General features: G+C 37.4%; 1 protein-coding gene across 1 annotated transcript in view; it reads right to left on the reverse strand.

Annotated features, from left to right (window-relative positions):
* Positions 1 to 19,926, reverse strand: part of CA10 (carbonic anhydrase 10) — a 395,119-nt gene that overhangs the window by 214,913 nt on the left and 160,280 nt on the right. Inside the window, exon 3 of the mRNA XM_032211105.1 lies at positions 8,248 to 8,390. Coding sequence (XP_032066996.1) covers positions 8,248 to 8,390 — 143 coding nt within the window. The remainder of the gene's footprint in view (positions 1 to 8,247; positions 8,391 to 19,926) is intronic.

The following is a 19,926-nucleotide window of genomic DNA, read 5'->3' on the forward strand; positions in this document are numbered from 1 at the left end:
AAATAAAAACCACACAGAACAACACATCTCATTTTAACCAAGATAAGAACAGTCAATTTTATCTTCCTTTTAAAAAAAAAAAAAAAAAAAAAATCAAGCTTAGTCAGTGATCCATTCCTCTAGTACTGATCTGGGTTATAATTTTCTTCCATACTTTAAAGAGTCTCTTTTGTAAATCCCCCTCCCCCAAATAGATTTTTTCCCATTATTCTCTGGATTTATTTTTTATTTCTGTTCTTAATTTTTAAGAATTAAAATTCTGGATTTATATATACAGATGCAATACATATACATATACATATACATATACATATACATATACATATACATATACATATACATATACATATACATATACATATATACATATATACATATATACATATATATATACACACAAAATTTATTTCCAGCTTCTGCCAACCTTGTAGTTTGAAAGCACATGAAAAATGCAAGTAGAAAAATAGGAACCACCTTTGGTGGGAAGGTAACAGCGTTCCGTGCACCTTCAGCGTTTAGTCATGCCAGCCACGTGACCACGGAGACGTCTTCAGACAGGGCTTTGAAATGGAGATGAGCACTGCCCCCTAGAGTTGGGAACAACTAGCACATATGTGCGAGGAGAACCTTTATCTTAATGGCAGGTTCTTATCTACACTTCATTCATAGCATTTTTAAGTGGAATTTGTTGTGTATCTTGTTCTATGACAGACATGATTTGCATTTCATATAACTTGGCTACTAAGATTTCTTAAGTAGAGAAAATACAAAACACGTTTTGGGATCACTAGCCTGCGAGCTTTGATTTAGAAAAAGAAAAGCTGATGCTTTTAGATGGAGACTAAACAAAATATTGCTACAGAAAGAAACAATAGAGGAGAATTGTGAACAGAAATTAAAAGAGCTTATAAAAATGATTTAGGTAAAGGTACCAATTTAAAAGGGCAGCATGGAAGCTCAGAGGTTAAGATGCTGGGCTGTCAGCTAGAAAGCCAGCAGCCCAGGTTCCAGACCTGTGCACCATGCAGCAAGGTCAGTTCCCATCCTCTCCCCAACTCCTGCAAACCTAGCAGTCCAAAAGCATGCAAATACAAGTAGATAAATAGATACCACTTTGGTGGGAAGGAAACAGCTGGTCACATGACCATGGAAATGTCTTCAGACAGTGCTGTCTCAATGGCCTTGAAGTGGAGATGAACACCACCACCCCATAGTCGGCAACGACTAGCAGATTAAATCCGCACAGAATCCTTTACCTTTTACTGATTTTAAAATGATTCGAGATGTAAGGCCTTTATTAAAGTTTGTTTTATACAACTTAAAAAGAACAGTCAAGAGAAACACCAGCAATTGTAGATGAGATAGAGAAACTAAGATAAAGAAATTTCTAGAGAAGTATTTCTCAATAACTTAAGCTTTTTTAACAACAATTATCTATGTTAATAAGAAATGAAAATGAAATGTATTATGTAAAGCAAAAAAGTTTGACTTTGCAAATAAATCAAGGAAGTGGCTATCATATCAATTCCAAAAAAGAAATAGAAGAGAAAATGATATAGAAATTATAAAAGGGAGATACAGTATTAATGGACAATGCAGTCATACAAAAAGCAGTTCATCAATATTATTCAATTTCTAACAGTTATGAAAAAGCTATGGAAGATTATTTCAATATGTGATTGTGTCAGCAAGATTACTGTATGCATAAAGATGAAAAGATTCAATACCACTCACTATGGAGGAATGGTAGGTGAAATTGAAAGGTTTTGCTGAAATGGATAAATTAACTTTTTTGATTACAGAATAGACATCATCTACATTTATTGCTGATTGGAAGCCTCTTATTTTACACTTTTTTGTGAAAAAATGGAAATGAACTTGTGATTTACAGTTTGATAATGAGATAGAATAGATAATAGAAAGAAGATAATGTAACGTAACTTTAGAGAAAGATATTAAACTATATTCATATTTGTAACTGCCATGAAGAATATGCCACTTCTTAATATTTTCATTCTTTTCAATTTTTCATTTAACTTTTTTCCTTTATTCACCTTTTCCTTTGATTCCTTTCTCCCCCCTATATTTCTACTAATCTCTGTTAGCTTTTATCTTCTTGTTTGAAAGTTTTTATAAAAATTATATGCACAGATAGTTCTTGACTTGCAACCACAATTGAGCCCAACATTTCTGTTGCTAAGCAAGAAAGTTGCTGAGTGAGTTGTATTCCATTTTACGATCTTTTTTGACAGAATTATTAAGCAAATCAATGATTATTAATTGAATCATGCAATTGTTAAAAGAATCTGGCTTCCCCCATTGACTTTGCTTGTTGGAAACTGAGTGGGAAGGTTACAAATGGGGATCGCATAACTCTGGGATGCTGCAACCATCATAAATGCATGGCAAGTCCCTGAATTTTGATTATGTGACCATGGGGATGCTGCAACAGTCGTCAGTGGTGAAAAACAGCCACAAGTTACTTCGCTGCCAGGGTAATTTTAAATGGTGATTAAATGAATGGTTGTAAGTCAAGGACTCCCCATATGCTAAAATATTATTCCAATTTGTGTAAAGAAAGTAACATCTCTGTTGAGAAAATAGATGAATATCTAAAGAAATAATTCCCTTTACTGAGGATTACAGAAGTACAGGGACAAGTACAAGTACCCTGTAACAACGAGGGTAGTTTTTAACCTATAGAAAGATTAAACTAGAAAAGATACTTGGACCAAATGGATTATCATGTTTTTATTATAAATGTTTTGAGCATGAACTTTAAAAAAACTTTACAAAACAGGATATAATCTTATCCCACTGCGAAGAAAGATGCCAGAGAGTTGGAAAGCAGCCAATATGGCATCAATATCAAAAAACAGTCAAAGACTTTTTCACAAGAACTATTATATGAACACTGATCACACAAAGTATTAGTACCACTGTATGATGCCTTGGTAAGCACTTGGAATACTGCATCCAGTTTTGGTGACCACAATGTAAAAAATGTAAATGTAAAAAAAAACAAAGAATGTTGAGATTCTAGAAAAGAGTGTTGAGAAGAGCAACAAAGATAATTAGGGGACTGGAGGTTAAAACATATAGATTGCTGGAATTGGGTATGGCTAGTTTAATGAAAAGAAGGATGAATGGTAACATGTTAGCAATGTTCCAATATATCAGGGGTTGCCACAAAGAAGAGGGAGTCAAACTATTCTCCAAGGCACCCGAGGGGAGGACAAGAAGCAATGGGTGAAAACTAATCAACGAGAGAAGCAACTTAGAACTGAGGAGAAATTTCCTGCCAGTTAGAATAATTAATCAGTGGAACAACTTGCCTCCAGAAGTTGTGAATGCTTCAACACTGGAAGCTTTCAAGAAGCAATTGGATAACCATTTGTCTGAAATGGTATATGGTTTCCTGCTTGGGCAGAAGGTTGGACTAGAAGACCTCGACAGTCCCTTCCAACTCTGTTTATTCTCTTCTCTTCCTCTTCCTCTCTATTCCATTCTATTCAATTCCATTCACCAATATTACTATTAAATAAATAAACCTCATTTACAAAGATTCTAGCTGATTGAAAGAAAATAATTTTGCAAGAATTCATTAATGAGAATCAACGTGAATTTTTTACTTACAAGAAAGTTTAAGCACCATGTTACAAATGTATGGACATTTTGTAATGTTCAGAGCAATGTAATGAAAAACAAAGCCATATTAATTTTCTTAGATGCAGAGAAGATCTTTGAAAATCTTTAACTGGACTTTCCTGTTCAGGGTTTTAAAAAATGGGAATCCTGTAGAGACTTTATAAAATGGGTAAGAAAAATCCTAACTTTATAGAAATCACAAATAATTATTAATGGAGATCTAACAAAACATTGAGAGATACAAAGAGAAACAAGATAGGGATGCTCATTCCTCTCTTGTTTATTCTAGTTCTTGAAATAATGAATAGCCATATAAGACAAGATGAGAAGATTGTGGAAGGAAATATTAAAAAAGAAACATGAGTTAAGGGCTTTTGAAGATGACTTGATGTTGGTTCTGAAAGTTTTTTTAGGGGGAATTAAAATATCAATGGGCAAATGAAAAGAATTTGGTGCATGAACAGGTTTCAAAATTATTAAATGATGTTAACAAAAATATGAACACAGGAACAAACAGAATTGATGAATAAATAGGAATTTAAGATTGCGAAGAAGCTGAAGAGAGCTGACATTACGATGGCACAACGTGCGATCTTGATGCTCCGAGATTGCAGTCAAATTTCTGCTGCTGGATGGCCTATTTGGACATAAACTGTCCCGTAGAGACAATGATTGAGAAGGGCACCTCCTGTTGATCTCAGACCGCAAAGTCCCTGAAAGATCCAGGAATAGCTTTTTTTTTTTTTTCTGGCGACAGAAACACAGCTAATGGGAAGAAGGCAGGGCTTAGCAGTGAGAAGACGGAGTTTCAGGCTATTCCTGAAATTCCTCTATTCCGAAGGATTTTTGGACGGGTTCTTTGAACTCTAGCTGTCCCGGAGACGACAGTGAAGGTGAGGAGAGACCCAGGACCTCAGAGACACCCGCAAAGTCTCTGGGGGGGGGTATTAACTCCTCATGCCAATTCCTTTCTGGATTAGCTGCGTGCTAACTGAAACTGCAGGTTGCCCCTAAGAATGGCAGAAGTGATGTCATCTGGTAAGCTGATTTTATTATTCAAGAGAGACTGTCCGCATTAAAAGCTTAAGCTAATTGAAACCAAAGAATAGAAGAATTTAGCGGCGAATTGGTTTTTTTTTAATGGATTTATGGCTGGTGGCTACTTTACTTCTTAAACGCTTCAAGAAACTCTTCGACATCCTCCCCCCTCTGACTCTCCCTAAGTGGATCGTAAAGTTTATTTTCTACCAATTAGCCTTTCATGATCTGACATTTTTATTACTTGGCTCTGTTTACGATCAGATAAGATTGCACAGCTTGCAAAGAGACTAAGAAAAGTGCTCCGAAGTCTGTGGAAAAAAAAAGAGCTTGCAATTTTTAACTGCGACACATCATGGCGTCTCAAAATACCTCTAAGATTTCACTCCAGATTCTTTTTTCCGCATGTCGAGAGCTTTTTGACTCTTACCAAAGATTGGAAAGAAAATTGGATCATCTGATTTTAAAATATGAAGTAAAAACTGAGATTGTTGAATGTTTAAATGTTCCTGAAATACAAATGGAAAATGTGAGAAATGGCGTCTGGTTTATCTCAGAGGAAGAAAGGAGGGGGGGAGCTATAAAGAAGACTCATTTAAAGAGACAGTGCAGGAGGAATAGAAAATCCACCCTTGAGAACTAAAGTCAATTTGAAAAATTTTACAAGCCCGGGACAACATTATTATTTCATCACTGACACTCAGAGTCAAAAGGTGCGAAGATATCTTTGTCTGGATTTGCTTATAAAAACATTTGGTAAATTTATCCAACGAATGGCTATTGGACTGAGAAAATCTCGCTGTTGGAGGGACACAGGCTGACAGATGGGAGAATACAACTTAAAATTAGCTAAATCTGATGACTTTAATTTGTAATAGATATAGCTGAATAATAATTGACATTGATGGTAATGTATATAATATGGAATTGGCTAATAGACTGAAGAATACAATTGAAATCTAGCTAAACCTAATTGCTCTCTTTGTAACAGATATAGCTGAATAATAACTGATATTGATAGTAATGTATATAATGTGGAGTGGATATGATATATAACAATTGGATATGAGAAAACATTTTTGAATTATACATAAAGAGTATTAACTACAACAATTATTACTATTATAAAAACTAAATAAAATATATACAATCAAATGTTAATCAATATTGGGAAAATGTTATGATATATGATATAATTAAATATTATGGATGTTCAGCTAAAATAGGATATGAGGATTTGATGCTAATAGAGGATTTTACAAGCAAGTAAATGAAAGGTCAGCATGTGTTATGGATTAATTCTTTGGCATAGTTAAGGATGAAGGATGTTTAAATAACTATAGGTAATTAAAACTGAAGGTATAATGATGTTAATATGGTAAACATTTGAGTTAAGATATTTGAATTAATATGAGTTAATGGAAGAGAAGCACCAAAGCATGTTGTAACCAGCTGATATACTTCTTTTTTTTTATAATAGATACCTGTGTTTTGTTTTCCTTTCCTGCCTTGTCCTTTGTAGTTTTTGTCTTTTTATTTTATTTTATTTTTTTGCCTTTTCTTTTCTTTTTCTTTTTTTTTCCCACTGGTGTGGGCAGGTATTGTTCAAGATTATTACTTGTATTAATATTTTTAAATAATAATTACAGTCAAATGAAAATGGATATATAATAATGCTTGAGGCAATATGAGTTATGTTTGTTGATTGTGGAGGATCTATAATCGATTGATACACTTTCTACAGATGTAAAGAAAGATGCTGTACTTGTTTTAATTAAAAAAAACATTTATTAAAAAAAAGAAAAAGAAACACAGCTAATGAAGCTGCTGAAGTTGGGACAGCTCCAGAAAAGGAAGAAAGCGGAAAGAGAAAGTGTGTCGAATTGGTGAGGAAATTTTATTATTAGAGGAAGAGACTACCCAAGAAAAAAAAATAAGTTAAGATTGAAGACAGAAGACTGTAAGCGGCGAGATTGATCTGCATTGAACTTAGTGTGTTATCCTGTTTCTAATTTTTTTTATGGATGGAACTTTTACAGGGGTTCCTGAATGGATTAACTCTTCTTTTTTCATTTTTGCTTACACCTATGAATTAAAATTCTCCTTTTTTTTTTTATAATGCTTGATTGGATTGATTGGATTGTTTTTGATCTCCACTTAAAGTTTTTTTCCTTAAGCTTGGAATATAAAGAAGATAATAAGAAGGATTATAAAGAGGGTTGTAACAACAGGAGGAAAAGCAGTTACACAGAGTTCAAAAAAATGGAAGAAAAAAATGAGCAAAGAGATAAGAAAACTGTGGATACTGACAACAAAGTGAGCATGGTTGGTAATGGCAAGAGCAGAATATGGAAAGGGGAGATAGATAGATTGGAACTTTACCCCAGACTTCAAAGCACAGAAGAAGAAAAGAGAGAAAAATTGAAAGAGATAAGAAGAGAAACCTTGACAGAAGCACTAGCGATAACCAAAGATAAGCTGAAGGAAAGAACAGATGTTGGGTTTCAAGCTTTTATGAGATACGAAAGGAACAACATGTTGCCAAGAGAAGTTTATACAAGATTTATTAAGAAAGTAACTAGAACATTGATGCTACAAATGGCAAGAGATATAAGACCGTACTATTATTGGAAAGATACAGGTTGATGCAATGAATATGTATAATAAAAACTAAGCTAAATTTAGTTTTCTAGTAGTATGTATAAAATGAAGTGACAATAGCTATAGTTAAATAATGATTAATAAAGATAACAATACATATAAGTTTGATAATATGAAATTTTATATAAACAACGCATAGAGATTATGAGAGGAGGTTAAAAGCTTTATCTAGAATATGTTATAAAGATGTATTATGATTTGGATGATCTTAGGATGATTTAATAGAATGTTATCATATAATCCTATTCTAGATTTTGAATATTATATATAAAAGGATGTAAAAACAATTATAGTCAAATTAAGGTTGAGATATAATAATTGTGATATACATGAATATAGGTGAATTAAAAATATGCAATTTGATATGAAAAGCAGGTGATGACTATGGAAGTGATGCATGGAAATACTGTAACCAACTGACACAATTTCTACAATTTGTAATGGAAGTTGGTTTTTTAATTTTATTTTTATGTTTGTTTGTCCTTGTTTAAAAACAAATATTGAGAAGAAGATAAAATACCTGGGTATGACAAATATGAACTTGTTATTTCAAAATAACTATGTTAGGATATGGAATGAAGTTAAAATATATATTTTAAAGTGAAATAATTTAAAACTGTCATTGTTGGGGAGAGAATTTCTGTGATGAAAACGAATGTCTTGCTGGTTTTGACAACTGAAGCACCATTTAAATAGTAGCAGAAGGATATATCTAAATATTAGTTTGTCTTCGTTTTAATCTTCCTTTTAAAAAATCATTAATAACAATTACACACACAAACACATAAAGCGCACAAGACAGCACAAACTCAAAATGAATATCAAGAAAGAAAAAAAGAAAGAAAGAGGTTAAAAATGTACCTGTTATTTTTACAATTAAGAGTACAAGCACAGCCTTACCTTTCTTCCCCCTGTGTTTATCCGAAGTGGGGTAAGGAAGGGGTCAAATATCATATGGCTGGTTTCTATATTGACTGGTGATTGCCGTTTTCCAACAGAGCAAAGATTCCAAGCTGAATTCACCAAACCCCAAAAGGAAGGAACTGTAACACAGTAAAGAAAGGAATAAAATTATTTTGGGGAAGAAAATTTTAAAAAGTATTGCTTCAATACTTCCATTTGAATTAGTAACCCCCCATTGTCAAAAGAAGTGCAATTTATTTCTGGGACAAAGAAAATAGCAGAAACAAAGAGATCCCATTCTGGACTGGAAGCACCAGAAAGGGGTGCTTACCACCTATGCTGATGATCCAGTTATGGGACTGAGATTCTCATGCTCAATTTAAAAAAAAAAAAAAGTCTTGCCGAGCAGAGCTAAGTACTTCACATGCAGGATGGCTCTTAGCAAACTCAATAGTATAAGAAGAGACAGAGATATGTATTCCTCAGTCCACACCATGACAGATGCCCAAATGTTCTGTACACCTGTTAGCTGGCTTTAGCCTTCTTTCAAAACAAGAACCTTGTACTATTATTTAATCAGCTCTAGAAAATAGCTGACTGCACCCACTGATTTCAAAACAGGCCTTAATTTCCCAATTCAAACATGGGGAGACAGAGTTACTTTAAGGTAAAGGTAAAGGTTCCCCTTGCACATATGTACTAATCATTCCTGACTCTACGGGTCTGTGCTCATCTCCATTTCAAAGCCAAAAAGCCAGTGCTGTCCGAATACATCTCCGTGGTCATGTGGCCAGCATGACTAAATACCAAAGGCACATGGAACGTTGTTTCTTTTCTATCAAATGTGGTCCCTATTTTTCTACTTGCATTTTTACATGCATTCGAACTGCTAGGTTGGCAGAAGCTGGGACAAGTAACAGGAGCTCACTCCGTTATGCGGTGCTAGGGATTCAAACCGCCAACCTGCCAACCTTTCTGATCGACAAGCTCAGCATCTTTAGTCACTGAGCAACCTAGAGTTACTTTAGCAAGTGTTTTTAAGATAGCCACAAATAACACATTCCGTCAAACTAGCCAGTGATATTGTCACTTGACAATAACTCTAATAGGGGGCTTTTAAAAAGCAAGGGCAAGCAGTCTTTTCCTGATACTTTAATATGACCAAGCTCTATGAGATCCATTTCCCACAAACCAATTCATTTGTTCAATGCTTGTTCTAATACCAATCATGTTCAGAAAATTAATTTCCACTTCAGTTCCTTTCACTTGTGCTAACTTGCTGAGCCTTACTTCTCCCCTGCCCCCATAAAGAAGCAGCCTTTGAGCATAGAAATGATCACTGTGCTTGGTGAAGCCGCAGAACTATGACAAAGACAGACGTGTCATCAAGCCTAAAATCATCAGTTTTTGATTTAAAAGATATCCTGATCTCAAGGGAAGCTGAGCTGTAGACAAGAGGTGTGGTAAATGACCACATAATTGTGTCATTTCAGAACTATTTCAAAGCACAGAAGGTTTCTCCAAAGGCAGAGATATTATTGCTATAACTCAGGTTCAATAGCTCTACTTCCAGATCAAAGAGTTTTAAGCAGCTTCCTAATTTCACTGCTTATCTTCTAATGATGCTAGAAGCTTCCCTGAAAAGGGCAGGTTATGCTCGCTGAGTACATAAATAAACATAGACATTTTTAATTTCTAAGAAGGTAGACAAGATGAGGTTTAGAGGTGCACTGCTAATCATAGGGATCAGGTGGCATGTAAATCAGTGGATTGCCCAAAAGTTAAGTGGATTACTAGATTCGCTCAAAAGAGGGGGGAAAAATCCCTGCCCCAAATATTAGTACAGCCAGCACTGTGTTGTATTCTTGACATTTTTCCTTCAGAATGAAAGAATCAGCAGTTATGTGTACAGTTATATTTTTCAAATGCATAATATTCCTGAACATTTGCTTAATAATATTCACTTGGTTGAAGGCAAATTCAATTAGATTCAAGATGTGACAAAGCTATAAATTGTAAGAATTGTTATAACAAGACATTGCCAGTCATTGCTTGGCATTCTAAGCAATAACTTACCATCCTGAGAGAACAAGCAAGAGGGAAAGAATAGGAAGTGAAAACACATCTTCACAACAACTATTAGCCATTTCCAAGTTCCTGATTTATAGCATCTTATGGAGTCAACCATCTAGAAAGTCAGTCTTCATTATTAATATATTGCAACAATGATGTTCGGATTGCTCAATTAGATGCTATATAAATCAACTGTGTAGAAATGACTGATAACAACAAAACATTATTTTGTTAAAAGTTTCAGAATTATCAAATGCGGTGAAAAGGCCAAACCAGCAGTGCTGCTTATAGAATAGAATTAAAATGGAATAGAATAGAACAGAATTCTTTATTGGCCAAGTGAGATTGGACACACAAGGAATTTGTCTTTGGTGCATATGGGCTCAGTATACATAAAAAGACAAGATATTGCCACATAATAGCTACGTTGCATATAGCCAAGTCTCAAGATATATGGAATTAACGACCAGAAGCCATTGGACTTTCACACAATCAGCTGTCTTAGTTTTGAATGAATTGTCAATACCAGCGTTTCCAGCCTTTGTGGCCTGGTTGGGGGGTGGGGGTGGGGAGGAGAACCAGGCCACATGAGTGGTGGGCTGGCATGCATATGCAGACGCAGCTCCAATCGCATGAGTAGCAGGGTGGCATGGCCCAGTAATGGGCTGTGGCCCAGGGTTGGGGTTGGGGACCCGTGGCCTATACAGTATTTTCTTTTCTTTTTTTAATATTTATTTCTATTGCACAATTTTTCTTTACATGTCTTTATCACATATTTAAGAGATCTGTGGCATTATTCATTCAACTAGAATCAATATCCGTATGTATACATTATATACATTCTATTTCCAAACGTTATAACCGTATGCACATTTCCATTTCTTATTTCTATTGTCTATCCATTCATACCATTTCTCACATTCCGCACAGTATTCCAAATCATCCTTTCCCTTTAATTCTAATGTAAGTTTGTCCATTTCTGCACAATCAAATATTTTTTGGATTACTAATCCCTCTGGTGGAATACTATCTTTTTTCCAATATTGTGCAAAAGCAATCCTTGCCGCCATTATTATATGTAACACCAAGTATTTTAACTTTCTATTATACTTTGCCTTAATTATCCCCAGGAGAAACATTTCCGGTTCGAATTCTATTCGACATTTGGTTAAATTCTGCAGCTAATTCCCTATAGTCATCCAATATCTTTTCACTTTGGGGCATGACCACTATGAGTGAAAGAAGATACCTTGTCCCTGTTTGCATTTCCAGCATTTTGGGTTTAAATTTGGATACATCTTGGCCTATACAGTATTTTTTTCTTTGAATTACAGATAGCCCTTCACTTACAACTATTGCTTTATTGACCATTCAACGTTATAATGGCACTGAAAAAAGTAACTTATGACCATTTTTCACATGTATGATAGTTGTAGCATTCCCTTGGTCACATTATCAAAATTCAGATGTTACGCAATGTACTCTTATTTATGATGGTTGCGGTGTCCCACGGTCATCATAAAATGGGGCAAAACTCACTTGACAACATTCTTGCTTAGCAAAAATAAATGTTGGGCTCAACTGTGATCCTCAGTTGTGGACTACCTGTATTAGATAAAGTAGAAGGATGTGGGTTAGACAGCATCACCACCAGATGTATTCATAACTGGCTGACCAACCACACTCAACATGTAGTCCTCAGTGGAACTGCATCTACATGGAGGGAAGTATGCAGTGGAGTACCCCAAGGCTCTGTTTTAGGCCCAGTACTCTTCAACATCTTCATCAATGATTTGGATGAGGCAGATGACACCAAGCTGGCAGGAATAGCCAACACTCCAGAAGACAGGCTTAAGATACAGAAGCATCTTGACAAACTTGAACATTGGGCACTATCTAATAAAGTAAAATTCAATGGTGAAAAGAGTAAGGTTCTACATTTAGGCAAGAAAAATGAAATGCACAGGTACAGTATAGGTGGTACCTTGCTCATTAGTAGTAACTGTGAGAGGGATCTTGAGGTCCTAGTGGACAACCATTTAAATATGAGCCAGCAGTGTGCAGCAGCTGCCAAAAGAGCCAACACAGTTCTAGGCTGCATAAACAGAGGGATAGAATCAAGATCACCTGAAGTGTTAATACCACTTTATAATGTCTTGGTAAGGCCACACTTGGAATACTGTATTCAGTTTTGGTCGCCACGATGTAGAAAAGATGTGGAGACTCTAGAAAGAGTGCAGAGAAGAGCAACAAAGATGATTAGAGGACTGGAGACTAAAAAATATGAAGAATGGTTGCAGGAACTGGGTATGTCTAGTTTAATGAAAAGAAGGACTAGGAGTGACGTGATAGCAGTGTTCCAATATCTCAGGGGTTGCCACAAAAAAGAGGGAGTCAAGCTATTCTCCAAGGCACCTGAGGGTAGAACAAGAAGCATGAAGCTAATCAAGGAGAGAAGCAACTTAGAACTGAGGAGAACTTTCCTGACAGTTAGAACAATTAATCAGTGGAACAGCTTGCCTCCAGAAGTTGTGAATGCCCCAACACTGGAAGTCTTTAAGAAGATGTTGAATAGCTATTTGTCTGAAATGGTATAGGGTTTTCTGCCTAGGGATGCGGTTGGACTAGAAGACCTCCAAGGTCCCTTCCAACTCTGCTATTGTATTATATTGTACCACATGCTCCCTCAATCCCATACCAACTGATTTAACCTAGCAAGGAAGATACTGGAAACTCTTATTTTTGAAGCAGCATAAACCCACTTTTTTAAAATAGTGAACTAAAGCAACATGTTAAAAAACAAAGAAATTAAAAAAAGTCCAGGGATCTTTTAAAAGAGATGCATACAAGCTAAGCTGGTGGTTTTTTTTTCATGTTTCTTGCCTATGTATACCAATATGAGACATTAATCTTTCCAAGAGTCACTCAGACCATCAACAACTCCTCTGCTTTATTAAGAACCATGTCTTCCACAGTTTCAAGCAGTGCTCAAATTCCCTTTCATCATATTCAGTGGGTAGGGAGAAGTCATTTAGGATTGTGCCAACACACCACAGAGAGAATACTTGCTTCTTCATTGTGGCTGCTGTTTTATCAATTCAAAAGTTTTCAAACAAATTAACTAACAGATTGTCTGTTAGTTAATGCCTCGGATTGAGTTTTTTTCCCCTTCAGCATATAACCCAGGGTTAACAAAATGCTCTACAGCAGTGATGGCAAACCTTTTAGACACCGATTGCCCAAACTGCATGTGTGCGCAAGCCCAAACTGAAAGGTGCACGTGCACATGCGAACAGACACATGTGCGGACATGCACATGCACATGTGCAGCAGAAGCCCAAAGACCAGCTGGCCAGCAGGAGGCGGGGCATCTCAATACCAGCAGCACGGCAAGAGGTAAGATCTTTGTGAGCTTCTGTTTCATTGTTTGCAGGGAAAAAAGTAACTCATGAAAGAAATGCCACAGAGATCTGACCTGAAGTGATGGCACACCTGCCAGCAAAGAGGACTCTGCGTGCCACCTCTGGCATACATACCATAGGTTCACCATCACAGCTCTACAGGAAACAATTGTGTTTTCCAGATCACGAGGATTTTTGTTTTCCAGGACTTTACAATGGACGCAAACTTAAGTCCAAATGCTTCCAATCTCACTTTTCCTTTTTTTCCCCCAGTCCAAAGCATGATTTACAAAACTAAAGCTGGCACATTTATATATTTGCAAACCAAGAGGGTGGCAGAAAATGCCAATTAACTAATCAGAGCAGAGTAGAAAAAGTTGAAATGGTCAATAATGCATCGGACCATTACCAAAATATTTGAAAGCTCCTTGAACAAGACACTAAGTTCCTACTTGTGGGTTGCAGGGCAGATTGATTGCAATTGATTTTATATGAGAAGGGTTAAATTGAATTTAGTAGGGGGAGAATGGCCTTCAGTGAATTAGATTGCCTGTTGATAAGAGAATAAATTCGTCCATGTGATAACAGAGACTGTACATTGTGGATTTGAAAGTTTTTTTTTTCCTGCTGCACTATTTTCTTATTAGGAAAAGTAGAGAAAGTACATACATTTCATTAGAAATGGGATGACTATTGTATCATGAATACAATAGAAGGTGAGGGCTTTTCCTGATGGGATCAAGACCTCAATGTAGTAGTCAACATTTATATTCACTATACACACAGGCAATCTTCAACACTCTTGTGAGATTAAACAAAGTACTGTTAGACAATAAAGCAAATACAATTAGATTATGCATCTACTACCACATGAAATCTAGTGATAACAATTACATTCTGTGGTAAATCTGGTTCTGAGGGAATCATGGGTCCCTGTCAGATTATTGAGTAGATGAAAGAAGTCCAACCTACTAAGCATTGCTGGCATTTCTTCCCACACTCTTAATGAAAGCAATGATCTATTTATTCTCACTTTCCCAAAATGCTGTGTAAAAAACAATGAAAAAATCTGTAATAAAAACTAGACAGCTAGAATATAACCCTTAAAACAAAGTTCATTTGAAAAGCACTCTAAAAAGAGGTAGCTCTTAAAACAGTTGTAACTCAGTAAGAGTACGGGTAGGTAGACATGGCTTCAACTGTCATTTAAAATATAGCAGAGGAAAGGCCAGTTGCAATCCCCATGACTGAGTTCCATAATCAGGATTCTCCTAGATCAGGGGTCAGCAAACTGTGGCTCTGGAGCTGCATGTGGCTCTTTCCTCCCTCTGCTGCGGCTCTGGAGCTGGTTGGCGCCACAAATTTGAGAGGAGCTTCCTTTGGGGGGGAGAAGCACAGGGTGCCAGGAGAAGACTCTATGGTAAGGAGAGGGGTTTTCAGTTGTCTCCACAATTTAGGGCTTTTGGTTATGACAGGTAGAGGAAAAAGTATGCCACGCTAGGAGGAGACTCTATGGTGAGGAGACTGAACTTCCGGTCAGCTCTAGAATTGAACAGGGGGCTTCTGGTTAGGACCTTTGTGGCTCCCGGTATTTTCTTTTCTGTGGGAAACGGGTCCAAATGGCTCTTTGAGTGTTTAAGTTTGCCGACCCCTGTCCTAGATCAATCAGAGAAGGGCAGGAAAACCTTTGATGTTTTGAAAGGTAGAGACTTTGAAGACTTGGTTGGACAACGGTACTCAAAATGCTTTGGCTCAGAGAGGTTACTGGTCCAATTATGTCCAAATGTCTTTCTTACCTGCAGAGTAACTGGTATAAGAAAAGCCACATTCTCTATCCTGAATAGCTAAACCTTGTTTTCCAGAATCTCCTTAAGCTAGGATGGACTCATTTCCAGTCATCTGGTGATGGTTCAAAACAAACAGGGATTTTAATATCTACTAGCATATTTTTAATACATGGTGTACTTTTTATTACTCCTATATTGCATTTGGAAGACTGCTAGAAGACTTTCTGCCTGCTTGTTTTTAAAAGTACACACACACACCCCTCATATTTTTCCCCATTTATTTTTCAGAAAGTTCCAAATGGCGAATAAACAAACTTATTCCCAAATCTATTTTGTTGTCTTTTGTCATTACTGCAATCTGAGGAATTAATGATTTCTTAGAGAGAGCTAAACAGCATGCATCCAATTTGGATTTAGCACAGACACAAGTAGCAATAAAGAGTAGGCCTTGAAAGTCAATTAAATGATAAGTGTCATTAATAAAATAAATTGGTTCAAAGTGCATTACAGGGACTGAAACATATTAACAGAACAAGAAAGAAAATTTAGTTAACCAGCCAACTTTTATTTTATTTTCCCTACCCCAAGTAAATTAAGAATACTTTCCGCTCACCTTAAGAATACTTTGAAGTACATAAAGGTACTCCTCAACCTTACATTCAAGGTTACAACAGATTGCCCCCTCCCCCCAAAAAAGAATATGATGGCTAGTCTACTCCACAACCATGTGATCACATTTGGGCACTTAGCAACTGGTCCAAAATAAGAGTTATTTGCAGCATCCTATGGTTAGGTTATTATAATTTAAAAGGAGAGGAGGGGTTGTTGTTGTTGTTGTGTAAAATGGTGTTTATTTCCAGTTTGGGGGGCAGAGGAAACACCCATTGAAGATAATGGATTTAACAGCTGTGGCTTTGCTTAATGACCATGGTGATTTGCTTAATAACCACCATAAAAAGTATCACATATGATGACCTACTTAACAACCAGCACAACTTACAGCTGTACTTCCAAGCTCAGTTACAGTGTTACGTTGAGGACCACCATGCTGATGAAACATATAGCCCAACATATATGATGGGTTGCCTACCCTTGAGGTTTGACAAGAGCCGAGGTGGCGCAGTGGTTAGAGTGCAGCACTGCAGGCTACTTCAGCTGACTGCAGTTCTGCAGCTCGGCAGTTCAAATTTCACCAGCTCAAGATTGACTCAGCCTTCCGAGGTGGGTAAAATGAGGACCCGGATTGTTGGGGGCAATATGCTGACTGTGTAAATCACTTAGAGAGGGCTGAAAGCCCTATGAAGCGGTATATAAGTCTAACTGCTATTGCTATTGCTATCATTTTTTAAAAAAACATATTTTTATTAAAGAAATATTTTACAAAGTCAAAGTAATACAAATTTAAGGAAAAAGAAAGAAAAGTAAAAGAAAAGTGATAAGTACCTAGAAAAGAAATGAAAAAGAAAAAGAAAAAAAAGAGATAAAGGAGTAACTTTTGATCTTTACAACACTTATAAACACATTTATATTTAATCCTTTGTATCTCAAGTTACATCATGGCTTCCTTCTTTCCATATTCTACCCTTTCCAATAATTAAATCCATAAATCACAAGTTCAGCAAAGTTCAGTTTCCTGTTTTCAGCAAAAAGTTCATAAAGGATTTCTAGTCGCTAACAAATGCAGTTATTTCCTTTTTGACATTTTGTTTTACTAGTGGTTATAAAGTTATAAAGAAGATTAAAAAAAAAACCCCGCAAACAAACCTCATGAAGATCTTTACTTTAAGTTCTACAGTCTGTATGTTCTCAGAAAGCAATAACTAGTAAGTTGCCCAGGGTCACTTGATAGTAAGATGACAACATACAGATTTAATAAACAAACAAATGAACAAACAAACATTTCCCTCCCTTTCCCAGTGCAGTACTGCCAATGTGACTGTGGCTATCAGATTCATGCCTAGTAACCATACAGGTATATTACTATGTTTCCCAATGTGACATGAGATAATCCTTCCCTGGCTTTCTTCTTCTCTCTCTATTGCAATTGATCTGCAATGCAGGTATGGTCCAAATCAACCTGTCGAGATAAAGTACAGAATCCTTACTTGGGATATGGCAAGTCTAGGTTCAATCCCTGCATCTCTTGATGGGAAAATCCCTGCTAGAATCCTCCAGAGATCCTGCTGAGAATGTTGTCCTAATGGACCAATTCAACAGAAGAGAACTTCTCATTCTGGGAAGCTACAACTGGCTTCTCTCTCTCACTGTGGCAATAAATTAAAACTAGACAGTGCTTTCTGGCAGTTGATGGTATTTCTAAAAGCATTTTGTGACAACTCATAGGAGGCTGTCACTAAGGGAAGAACTCTTAGTAGTTCTTCTAAGATGAAAAGGACTGGAAGGGACAAAAATGGCCTGACTTGCAAAGTATTGGAATTCCAGCCTTCATTGGTTCCAATCAACTATTAGAATTCCAATCTCATCAACTCCAAGTTTGTAGGGAAAAAGTGACAACTCAGCAGGGTTGGGCTTCAAAATTTTTAGCAATGGGTTCTCTGCCCAGTTGTTGGGGGATATGGCCATGGTGGGCATGGCCTAGTCAGCCTCCTGCACCATGGTGTGGGGAGGGATTTCACTTCCCCAGGCTCTGGAGGTTTTCCTCGAGCCTCTTGGAGGTTGAAAACTGCCTCCCCTGAGCTCCGGAGGCCAGAAACGGGCCTCTTTCTGTCCTTCCAGAACTTCCGGGAGGCCTGTTTTCCCCCTTCCTGAGCCTCCCCGTGGGTATCACATGGTGTCTGAGGTGCGCGAACCACGCCTGATCACCTGGTTCCATTGTCGATACCCTGATAAACCTATAGAGGCTACTGCTAATAGTGCTTTTTGTCTTCCAGAATCCTCTCCACTGGGAGGGGGTGGCATATAAAGCCCTCAGGCTGCCATCCAGGGGAAACCTGTCCATCACCATGCTCGCTCGGCCATGCTTACACGCCACTATTGCTGCCACGTTGATGTTGCCTCTCTGATGTCGATTGAGCCTGTAGCTGCATGTGGCTCATCTACTTGGGTGCAACTGCCTACTCTGATGTAACTCTCTGATGCGGCTAACCAGGAAAGAGGCTATGATGACACTGAGTGGGGGTATGGCTGAGGGTGTGGATCATGGTGATTGGTGATGGTGGGTGGGTATCATCTGGGTGGAGTTGTGGGTGAAGCTGGGTGGGATAATGGCATATATATATATGGGTGATGGTGTTAACTTGGTTAGAACTGACTTTTCTGTCACATTCCGGCGTTCACGTTGAATAAAAACAGGGATTCAGTTTGTTTTGTGAATGAGAGCTTTCGAAACTTACTAGAAGTTAACGGGTGTAAATGGATGCCGCTACTATGTAGGGAAGTTGATGTAACAGGTTGTAGGAAGTCAAGTAAGCTGGAGTTATCTATTAAGCTTGAGGTGGATTCCCTAGGAAATGAGATAATTCATGCTGCATTTTCTGCTATTAAATGACAGACAGCTGTGGTGCTATGCATGGATGTTGGTTTTGCAATGAGCAATTCCGCTCCTGGAGAAGAGTCTCGTTTTGAACAAGCCAAGAAAGGGATGAAAATGTTTGTGCAGTGACAGGTATTTGTTAAGAATAAAGATGAAGTTTCTTTGGTTTTATTTGGCACCGAGAGGATTTCTAATAGTCTTGCAAGTGGGAACCAGTACCAGCATATCACTTGATGCTTCCGGATTTTGATTTGTTGGAAGATATATAAAACTTGACTTCACTGGGCTCTGAACAAGGCGACATTCTTGATGTGCTGATTGTGTCAATGGATTTGATTACCTTTGAATCACTGTCATTTAGTGCTGGTTATCACATAGTTTCTTAGATAGAGATAAAAGTTTTTCACCAAACAAACTGAATCTCTGCTTGTATTTAACGTGAACGCCGGAACGTGACAGAAAAGTCAGTTCTAACCAAGTTAACACCATCACACACACACACACACACACACACACACACACACATATATACCCCATTACCCCACCCAGCTCCACCCACAACTCCACCCAGATGACACCCACCCACCATCACTAATCACCATGACCCACACCCTCAGCCACACCCCCACTCAGTGTCATCATGGCCTCTTTCCTGGTTAGCTGCATCCAAGCAAAAGAGTTACATCAGAGTAGGCAGTTGCACCCAAGTAGAAGAGCCACATGCAGCTACAGGTTCAATCGACATCAGAGAGGCAACATTAATGTGGCAGCATTAGTGGCATGTAAGCATGGCTGAGCGGGCATGGTGATGGACAGGTTCCCCCTGGATGGCAGCCTGACGGCTGATAGTAGGCCCTGTACTTACTTCATATACAAAACAGGCCACGTGGAGACTCCTGGGAGGGGCAGGAAGAGGTGGGAG

Source organism: Thamnophis elegans, chromosome 2 (genome assembly GCF_009769535.1).
Source record: "Thamnophis elegans isolate rThaEle1 chromosome 2, rThaEle1.pri, whole genome shotgun sequence".
NCBI lineage: Eukaryota > Metazoa > Chordata > Lepidosauria > Squamata > Colubridae > Thamnophis > Thamnophis elegans.